Source organism: Chlamydotis macqueenii, chromosome 3, assembly GCF_036417535.1.
Source record: "Chlamydotis macqueenii isolate bChlMac1 chromosome 3, bChlMac1.mat, whole genome shotgun sequence".
Classification (NCBI taxonomy): Eukaryota; Metazoa; Chordata; class Aves; order Otidiformes; family Otididae; genus Chlamydotis; species Chlamydotis macqueenii.
In genome coordinates this window covers 12,220,847-12,231,822 of record NC_141558.1, presented here as the reverse complement: position 1 = coordinate 12,231,822, position 10,976 = coordinate 12,220,847, and the positions used below count along the sequence as shown (strand labels likewise).

The 10,976-nt window shown below is 34.7% G+C and overlaps 1 protein-coding gene across 1 annotated transcript; it reads right to left on the bottom strand.

The window, feature by feature from the left end:
- Nucleotides 1-1,052: 1,052 nt before the first annotated feature.
- On the bottom strand, nucleotides 1,053-10,341 carry RAD51AP2 (RAD51 associated protein 2). Its single transcript, XM_086743277.1, has 3 exons — nucleotides 6,399-10,341; nucleotides 4,243-4,344; nucleotides 1,053-1,171 (listed from the first exon to the last, which is right to left on the bottom strand). Exons 1-3 carry the CDS (start codon nucleotides 10,339-10,341, stop codon nucleotides 1,053-1,055), a joined length of 4,164 nt encoding a protein of 1,387 aa, XP_086599403.1.
- Between the last annotated feature and the right edge of the window lie 635 nt (nucleotides 10,342-10,976).

The window sequence follows — 10,976 nt, the reverse complement described above, 5'->3', positions numbered from 1 at the left end:
TGCCAGCTGAAACCAAGTATTACTATTTGTCCTGGGGTTTATCATCCTTCCATCACTATTGTGTAATGCTTGTTATATTGAAATTCTCACCCACTGCAATGTAAAATATGATCTTGCTAAAAAACTTTGTGCAATTGCATACACAGGGTTAAAAGCTTTCTTCTGTTATTGGATTACTCTTGTTCTGACACGTTAGTGGTTTCTTTTCAGATCTCACCCATGTTTGTTTCTTGCTGTCTTTTTATTCAATCATTATTCTTTATTAGATAACACAAATATCAGTGAATTAATAACTATTAACAGATATTCAATATGTGAATGCTTCAGATCAGCCCAAGTTTCCCCATTTTTTGAGATAGAGTTTCTAGAATTTAAGTGCCAGTATTTTGCCTTCATATTGTATACAATGGAATCAGTACCTTCAGAATAAGACATTCTGTCTGTAACAACAGAGAGAACATTTATACTTTTCTTCCTTCACAACTCTGCACTGAAATTCAACAGTTTTCTTTGTCTAATGGCTTAAGTACATGGAACTGAGAGTACATCAGAGGAAACTACCTCTGAAGCCTAAAGCATAACCTTCCTATTTAGTAATCTAAATTTAGCTTCCTGACATTCTCTTCTACACCTCTCTAAACATTTGTAACAAATCCCTTTAAAAATACTAATAGAGGTTTTAAAGCTATATAAACATACAAACACACAGAGGATTCTAGGAATGTCTGATTAGGACAGAAAATTTCAACTGTATATTTTAATAGACGAAAAATACATGTCAGATTTTATTAATATTACATAAACATTAAAAGTGCCTCATCTTTCCATTAAAACTTCTGATAGTAAACATTCATTATAAATCCCTTTGCTATCAAATATTCACAGGAGCATTCCTAAATAAATCACTAGCAAATACTGCAATATTAATATCTAAAAAAACCCGCATAAACCACAAAGATCAAACTATCAACATAAAAACTTAACATAAAAACATTTCAACAGTTTTGAAGCACAGTGATTCTATTTGAAGACTGGTAAAAGAATCCAGTAAGTCATTTCAGATAAGGATGAAGCTGTTTGGGTCGAGCTTTTCTTGACAGCCCAACCCTGATGGGGCCCTTGCATGTTTTTAGAGGCTGTACTCTTATAACTTCACGTGACAGAAAGTATCCTATATTAAAAAAAAAAAAGAAAACAAGAAGTGAAAATAAAAAATACCAAAGTGGAAACAAAAAGTAAAACCAGAATTACATATGATATACACCAGAATTATGTATTACCAAGATATGTTAATTAGATGAAATGAACATTAACTGCAGCTTCTCAGTCCTTTACTACATCCTGTCCCTTCTCCATTTTGTTCAGCTGTAAAGCATCTAACATATTATTTTAGTTGAAAATTGAGACGCTAAGAGCCGAGTCACACTTAGATTCCTTCTAATTAGAAGGATCCTCAACCTAACATTACACAGCTTTCCTAACAGACTGGCAAAGGCATATAGTTTGATACAAATTACCATTCTGGGACAGAGGGGATATACCGAGAGGAGTATGCATCAATACTTTCCACTAGTCTGAGGGGTTTAGATGCACAAACCCAAATTACAGAACCAGGCATCACTCTACTGGTGGTAATAATCTCGATGCCTTGTCTTGCGTCACTCATTTTACAGCAAGTAGGACAGGACGATGTAGATTTTCCATTCCATAGTCTATTACGTAAGGTATACACCATCTAGTAATCCAGAGCATGATTCAGTCACCCTTCAGAAGCTGTTCAGTTTTGCATAAAATAAAATACTCACTGGGGAAAAATGGAAGACCATGAGCTTGTAAACTAGAGATCAGGACAATGAGTCATCCGGAAGAAGTAACAATCACACAAGAAAGTGTCAAGTTTCTTAAGATCCTTTCTATTTTCAATTATTCCATAAAATGATGAAGCACTGGGCCATTAGCTACAATATCAAATAGTGAGACATTTGCCTGATACCCTGATAGAGGATATCAGAGTCTTAGGCACTCAACTGGAATCCTATGAAGGTAAGAAAAAATCTCTAAGCCTTTCACAAGAATATTAACTGATGGGATGAGAAAAAAAAAACAAAGTTCCATTCTTGAGTCAATGATGAGATAGTAATGCTGCTATGTCTTTTATAAGACTCATAAGAGTCAGTTGGAAGAAGAATGGCATGCACTCAAAGTGTTATAGGTTTATATGTAGCCCGTAAATCATGGTAGTTAGTCATGCTGAACTGTAAAACTGCTGAAGCATAAATCTCTTGTCCCACCCAGGTATCTCCTTTCCAAAACAGTCACAGTTTCTGAGGCAACAGTCGCTTGATACGACCAAACAGTGAGATGTAAACCAAAGAACTCATTGATACCAGCAAGTATAAAATCTGTACCTCATAATCTTCTAACTATGGAAACAATATGCTGGATTAAGCCACAGTTTTGGCAACTAAATTGGCTAAATTAATAGGCTTGGATTGCACAGCAGAAAGACAGTGATCACATCCAAGATATATAACCAACCCAAATCATGTAAGAGAACATGTAATGGCTCAGAATCTTCTGAAAAAGCAGAGGGAGACAACCACATATCAGCCAAACTTGCCCTATCAGTACAGTAAATACAGTATTCCCTCTGGCAACAAAATATATAGTCCTTGCTTCAGAATAATCTCTAAGGCAAGGTTCAGCACAAATGGAAGAGAATTGTCTCTGCCAACCATAGATTACAGCACAGAAGCAATGTTCCTCCTCAAGGAAAGAAAATACTCATCAGTTCCCTATTTGCTATCAACTGAGAATGATGATGAGGGGAACACTACATTTTTTCAGCTTCTTCTACTGGAAGTATATTAGGTGCCTGTTCTGACAAAGCTCTGGAAATAAGGTATAGAATGCCTTAGCAATCTGCCATTGCCCTAGAAATCTGCAGGATTTCTCAGCAGTCATGGGGAAAAAAAAGAAGTCACTCATTGTTAAGGTTTTCTTACAAACATTTCTGGAGTTCAGATGGGAACCTAAAAAAGACTAGGAGGCAATGTAAAGGGAATAATTACTGCTAACGGCAATGGAGAAAATGTCTGGTGTTCTCTGCCCTTGGCCCCGTGGTCCAAAACAACAGGGAAAGAAGAACGGGAAGATGTTCTGGGTTCAGTCATCTTGAGATTTTCTGCAGGAGCTACAATGTTCCATCTAGTAAGCTTCAACCCCACCTGAATAAAACTTCCAAGAAGAAGATGTTAACATCAACCACCTTGTGCTGTTACGCACGATAAAGCATTCTGGAATTTAAACTTTCCCTAAGCAATAACAACACATACTACAAAAGTCAGAAAAATCCACCTGCTAGAAAACAAAACAAAACTAAACTAAAAAGGAAAAAAATCCTACCACCTTCTAGAGCAGTAATAAACAGTAAAAAGTAGAGCAGTAGTCTCTGTAACATTTTGCATTTGGTATATGAAACATTATCAAAAGAAGACATATCTTCAATAAAAAACAGGTGAAAAGATCACCAGAGATCATCTGTAAATGTTCAGGATGTTAAGTCTCATTATTTCACAGAATGGCCTAAATAAAGGAAACAACATGAATTCTGAGAACAATAAAGAGTGCATCAGTTTTAAGGGGTGCAATGGGGAATAAAAATGAAAATATCTGTACATGACTTGACTTAGTGAACTAGGAGTTATCTATAGCCTTTTCCTTACAATATTTAAGTATTTTGTTTCAGAATAAATCAATAGCCTTGTTTTACTAAACGTTTCCAAGTGTTGGAAAAAATGTAAAAGCATGCTTTTTAAAATCCTAACACAGCAATTGGCAATATCTCTCTGAATTTCTTTCCACAATGTGTCCAAAACTACAACTCTTCCAAGCAAAGTATATCAAATCATGTTCTCCTTGTAGTATATCTTGGCTATATCATAACAACTGGATGCCCAAAGATGTTTGTTCCAAATGGCTCCAAAAGAAGCAAAAAAAAAAGGAAGCCCCACATTGTTAAAGTTCTTTTCTTCTATCCAGAGAACAAAAAGGCTCATCTGCATGACTTGCTCTGCGACCCAAGCCAAAGATAGGACAGCTTTCTAGCAACCTACAATTAAATAAAATGTGATTGCTATAGAAATAAAGCTAAAAAGGGAAGAGATAAATACAAATGTTTGAGAAATAAGTTTATTAGCACTGATATTTGTGGTATAAATAACAGAATCATATTACTCTTACCTCCCTCTCTCTGTAAATTATAGTTTTGTTCCTTAAGAAGTGTGCAGGAATAAAAAGCAGGGTTCCATGTGTATGGCTTATTATAAGCTGCATCAAGATAGCCTTGAAAGAGAAGCGTAAATACAACATTTAAGATTTTAACTAATTTTTATAAACAAATAAAGACGTTCGTCTCATCCAGTTATTAAATTGTGATTCTTGTTGACGTTAATTATGTTAAGTAAAATGTATACATGCATATTACAGGCAATATTAATGAAACTACAAAGTCTCACTAACAGAGCCTTGTCAAAAGCGACCTATACACCTCATTAAGTTCTTCTTTGCATAGATGCAATGATGCAGTTTTTAATCCTCTGATGACATATCATTTTCTCCACTTAGATCTTCTTATTCCTGACTTAAGCAGAAAAGTGATCACTGAGCGAACAATTTATCCAGTATCTGTTAGGTTTTCATCCTCTGGGGCAAGGCATTCAGATGTAACTTGCAGCACATGATACTGTTAAAACTCTACTGAACAGAATTCCCTACGGGGCTTTCCTGTGACCCTTTTCTAATTGCTTTGCAAACACTAATTACCTTCACAAAACCCATGCAATCTTCACTTTATAAATTTAAACCTGACTCCCTGAGAAACTGATTTCAGATTTCAAATTTGAGATGGCTGCTTTTTTTTAATCAGAGAATTTTCCAAATATGACAAAAGCATATATCTTATTGATTTTATTTGCAGCTGTGAGAACTCATCACCTCTGCAAACTGAATTTCACATACAAAATCTGATAAACACACTGTTTGAAAAGTGCTTGAATAATTTACTCATTACATAGGAGCTATTTGTAAAAGAAGGTACAGCATTCAACTAGTTTTCTTCTTGGTGTCCTTCCTCTACTCATTAAATACCTTTTGATTCTGTAGCAAAGGATGTAGGAGTGTTAGGAGTTTACAAAGTGTATTTCCCACATATTGTTTGAAGCCAGGATTCTATTTCTTTAAGAAAAAATAACACTGAAAAAAGGCACCACTTAAATTTTAAACAATCATAACTATAGTACTACCTAAATTTTGTGAGGGCTCGGCCTGGAAGTCAGAACCATAAGCGAGGTACCTACGCTGCCTTTATGGTGGATGATAAAATAGAATGCTATTCAAGCAATGAACTGGGAACGAACTGTTTAGGGCAATGCCATGAGAAAGATTAAGTGCAGAATATGTTTAGAAACTTACTGCTGCTTAAGATCCTTAGTGCAGTAAACTTCCTTCACCTATTGGGATCTATGGCTCAGAATTAAATGCTGAGGACAGATAACTAGAACACACCAGAGAAATATGCAAATATCACACATGACAAGTAGTGCCTATCGCTCATGAACATACTCACATGTAGCTTTACTAGTCTGCTACCTGGACTTGTATTAAACTGCCTATTTTCCCTAAGTAACTTTTCTAAACTGAAGATCTTAGTATCGGTGTCAGATGCAAACACATGTAAATGTTGCAAGACTAGCTGTTTTGTTCACTTCCAGGTCTTAAACAAACCAGAGAGATTTAACAGGTAACTGTCACTGTTGATGACCTAATACCGAAATATTTTCTTTGTGATTATTCAATTCCTCATTAATATGGCCTCTCAGAGAAAACGGACTTCTGAATATTATGCAAAATCCATTTTGAAAAGATGAAGTTGATTTTCATGACTACAAAGGCTTTCAGTAGAACACATCGGTTGTAAGGAAACAGTTGTCTCCTTTCTGAAAATTGTGTCATATATTGAGCCTGCTCTCTCTGTAAATGTGCATCTTACTGAGTTTTCGACTGTTCAGGAGATTTAATTCAAGACAAAAAAAAAAAAACAAACTGCAATGGAATTTGCATTAAGACAGATAGGAGCAAGCCTGACACTGACTGACTGAATTCTGTGCTACAACTGCTACAGCACAGTGTGCAAATGGCAGTAGTAGTGCAGTTGTTTTGCATTTGGCTACTCACAGGCAGGTACCTTTTGTCCCACAAACCTTGTACAACTCCAGGAAAACTCAGCAATTGTTAGGAAATTATCTGAGCTGAGAAACACACCTTGGCAGCAAACCAAATATTTGCCTAAAATTTTCTATCTGCTTATTACCATAATAGTCAACAATTCACGTGCTTACCTTCTGCAATAGGTGAATGCAGCAACTCTTCACTTGGCAGCTTTGAAAAACAATATTCCTTAGATACTTTTTGTTCTTCATTGCCATTTGGTATTTTTTCATTTAATGAACTTTCATTCTTGTCAGTTATGTTTTGCCCTTCTATGCTACCACAGATTGGAGAAGAAATACATATTTTCTTTTGAGAAACACTCGTCACATTTTTATCTATCCCCTCAGAACTATTTAATTCGCGATAATTGTTGTGTGAGTTTGTTTCCAAACTAGATAAATTGTTTTCATTTCCCTTGCTAATTTCATGAAACATACGTAGCTCTTCCAGCACTAAATCAAATTTTTTCTTCAGTTCAAATTCATATGTGATTTTATTTTCTAAAGGTAACTGCTTATCTTTTACATCTTCAAGACATCCTTTGTTCATTACAGATAAATGCATTTTTAATTTCTTTTCTGCAGCAATTAATGTTTTAGATTCATCTTCTGAATATAACATAATTACAGCCTCACATTGACTTTCATTAGTTACATGCATTTGTTTATCACTTCTCTCTTCCTGTTCTCTTACATATTCAAGATGTTGTTTCAAAGTTGCCAGCTCCAAACTGTCTGCTGTGTTTGTCAGTGTTTGCCCTTGTAAAGAAAATTGCACTGTTTCTTTAGCCTGCAATTGCAAATATGTATCTCTCATGGTAGGATTTCCTGTGGACAGATATTGCGTAGTAGCATGACTTTTTTCACTTTTTTTTTGTTTGTCTGCACTTGAGGAACTCCTGCAGTGTCCATCTTCACTTACTACTCTGCCTTTATTGACAGAAGAGTTGCTATCTAATGGCAAACTCACAGACTGATAAACAATTGAGGAACTGGGAAATAATTTTTCAAAATTTAAATAAGTATTTTGCTCTTTGATTTCTTCATTTGCTACATGTGGGCTATATGTGTCTATTTTTTTGCAATATTCAGGTTTTTTTGTTTGGCCATCTGGTAACAAGAGACAATTACATTTTTCCATAGCTGTTTTTGACTGCTCAGGTAGAATTAAGACATTATTCGATTTATCAGGCAAATTATGAACCTCTTTTGAACTAGAGACCACATTTTCTTCAGGTAACATTTTTATGACAGAATTGTCTTGGTTTACAACTGGGATCCGGTCAAAGTCTTCAGAATCAGTAGTAAGGGGAATTTTTTCATATATGTCAAAAATAGAAGATTTTTTTGAAAGAAAATTATCTGAATTTATTTGCAACTCTTTTGACTTAACATATTCTTTTCTATCAGGATGTATGTAACTGGAAGTATCCAAACATTTTTTCATGGTATATGTCACTTCATTTGTGACTTCATTTGAAGACGTTATGCAATTTCTACATCCGGTTGTTTCATGTTTCTTATTTTCACATAAAACAAAAGGGAAATCTTTAAATCTTTCTCCCTGAAAAGAATTATTAAACATTTTATTTGGTTTCTTCTTCTCCTGCTCTACTGTAGTTACTGATATTTCCTCATTTGTACATTTACTATTCACCTTTTCAAATTTCAGTTGTGAATGGGGAGGAAAGTAACTCCAAAATCTAACATTTGCTCCTATCAGATACTGTATTTTTGTGATATTGCAGCAATACATCTTGTCTAGTGAAGAATAATCAAAAGTGTCCTGCAGCAAGATTAAGCATTTAGCAACTGAAATTTGCTTTTTCATACAGGTTTTGTGACTGACTAACCTCAAGTAGGTGCTAAACCCTTCAGTCCCTCTGGATAAGAGGTGGTGCTTTCTGACACGTCTTCCCTTACATAATCCACTTTTTTGGTTATGAAAGATGGTCCATCTTTTTAGGAAAGTAGATTCCTCTTCACTTAAAGATCCAGAAAAATGTCTTCTCTGGCATTCATTATGTAATCCAAAACCAATGCTCACCACAAATTTAGAACTTACAGAGCCTGGATAAGTTTCATTTTTTTTATGAAATTCTGTGTTTTGCCTCGAAGTATTATCTGCGCAAGAGTTTAAGTGATCTTGCCTTCTGCTACATAAAAGACGATTCTCCACTCGCATAGACTTTCTTTCAGTTGGCAATAAAGTATTCCTGCTATTGAAAAAGGAAGAAAGAATTCTCTTTAGCAGTTCCATCTTCAGATGCTTTGAAATAATAGCCAGCAAACAAACACATATGTTATGGATGTTTTTCCTGTCTATATTGCTAACTAACTCTGGGTCATCACACTGTTCATTCAATGTTTCAGGAAAATGAAACCAATATGTAACAGTGTCACCCTGACACACAGGCATACCTTTATATAAGGATTCAGTCCACCTCCTGAAGCTTCCAAACAACATGTTTTGAAATGAAAACTTTAATTTGAACATTTCCTTTCCCCTAAATACATTGAAACTCATTTTTGTATCTGGAAAATTCTGCACAATAATGTGAGGACAATTGCTTTCAAATATAATGTTTTTAGTTAAATATCTTTTGGAATAAAGTCTTTCTTTCGTAGAGAGTTTTGATTCTGTTTCATACAAACTAATATCACTGTTGGAATTATGCGCGCCACAGTGTATGTCTAACTTGTTTTTCTCTAATGCTTCTGTTATTACTGGAATACTTGTCTGTATGTGAAATGTTCCCGCATCCTCATTACTGCTGTTCCTCATTCTCTTCAAAAGATCGTTACAGCTGACACATTTCTCATTCTGAATGTTTTTAGCACTAATGTAAATGTGAATCTTTGACTTCTGGTCATCATCACCACCTGAATTCTCCAGCATTTCATCTCTGAAATAATTTTCAGAAAATATTTTATTACATTCAATGTCAGTGCTGATGCCTCTGAAATAAGTTACAGATAATTTTTCACCTTCTGCCAAAGCACTGTGCTCTTGCTTGCTAATAGATGAGTAATTCTTTTCTTTAAATTCAGAACCAACAGTTGAAACTTTTACACTGCTTTTATCATTTTGCAATTTTTGTTTCCCTGTCTCAGTCATTTTTTGCAGACCATCTATCTGTTTAGTTTGCATCAAAGATGGCTGGCCTTTAAAATTCTTCCAATCTGTCTCCTTCAAGTGAGTTGTCAGCATTTTACTATTTATTTCATTTGAAATGCTGGGAAGTTGAAAATTAGGGATTTCCAGTGGTCGTATAGTTTTAAAAGTTTTTAATGTTGGAATTATATATGATGAATTACTTTTTTGTTTATTATTTCTTTGTGAAGTAGTTTCATTATCACTAATGGAACAATCTTTACCGTCTTTTTTCAGAAAATTCTTTTTCTCATTGCCTATGTGTGAAAACACAGAACTGGTACCACATAAAAATGGAATCTGCAAAAGCTGGTATTTTTTCCACTTTTTATCAGAGACAGACCTATGACTTAACAATTCCATCTGAAATAAGTCTCTGTTTAAGGATGTAACTGAAAAATTTTGATTGAGTTCATTATCACATTTTTTTTTCTTATTTTGTTCTATATTATTGTTCTGCTGTACTTGGGGTGGATTTAGTATCTGTGGATTTCTACGTGTGTTAGCAGCACTCAACACACTGGGTGACTCCATTGAAATGTTGTCATCTACAGTATTTTGTTCTCCATTTTCAGATAGACATTTTCTGGTGGACAGTTTATTTTCTGAAACTCTATGTGGTAATCTTTCATTACTACAAGTCTGAAAATGGAAAAACTCTCTCATACAAGTTTTTCTTGCTGTATCACAACTTTGCTTTTCTAATGTCCAGCTGGTTTGTCTTTCTGATAAATAGATTGGTTCTTGTGGTGATGTTTGGTATCTGTTCACACACTGCATGCTTTGTTCTACCTTTTGCTGTTCCTCATTCTCTACGCTTTTTTGATTACTTTCTGTCTTAATTCGCTTTGGATACAGGTAGCATCCAATTTCATCTGACGATGTAGGTAAAAATCTTTCAGAACATGTACTTTCCATGCTCACAAAAAATAAGTTCTATACGTGCTGAGACAGTCCTGAAAGTTAAAGAAATACCAAAGTATTAGGCATAAACGATCTTTTTAATGATTTCCAAAACGTACAGGACAAAAAATCAGTAATTCTATCATCCACCCATGTTACCACATTGATATTTTTTCTGTATATATTACAGGCCTGAAATAAAGGCAGGATCACTGAACAGCATTTAAAATCAAGATCTAGAGTTTAAGAGAGATGTTATTTACTAAAGTTGCAGATGTACACAAAATTAAAATGGGTGATAATTTCACTGTGTCAACAAGTTAAAGAGATTAATTTCATTTTTCGTGCTTTAGCCAAAAGCTAATACTGAGAGAAAATATCAAGAAAAGAATGCTCACTGATGAACTCTTCTGAATCTGGGGAGTGGACCCTTTACAATCGTTAAAAGCTGAAAGGAATTGTCAGTCTCGTCTTCACTGTGTGATCGTTTGTAATGTGGAACTGTAGGCAAGTTTATCAAAAGTCCTCAGGTATGCCAAAACATTGTATCAGATTGTATCTTTATCTACAAACAAACAATGGTGTCACAGGCATAAATCTCAATTATTAAATATACTGCTGCTCGGGATGTTTAAATGTATGTCTCTCCA

What these genes read in the sequence shown, in the direction of transcription:
- RAD51AP2 (XM_086743277.1), bottom strand. Translation starts at nt 10,341, where the DNA reads ATGGAAAGTACATGTTCTGAAAGATTTTTACCTACATCGTCAGATGAA. An exon ending in GCATTCACCTATTGCAGAAG is followed by an intron (nt 4,345 to 6,398) that starts GTAAGCACGTGA and finishes TTCTCTTTCAAG; the next exon opens with GCTATCTTGATGCAGCTTAT. An exon ending in TAATTTACAGAGAGAGGGAG is followed by an intron (nt 1,172 to 4,242) that starts GTAAGAGTAATA and finishes TTTTTAATATAG; the next exon opens with GATACTTTCTGTCACGTGAA.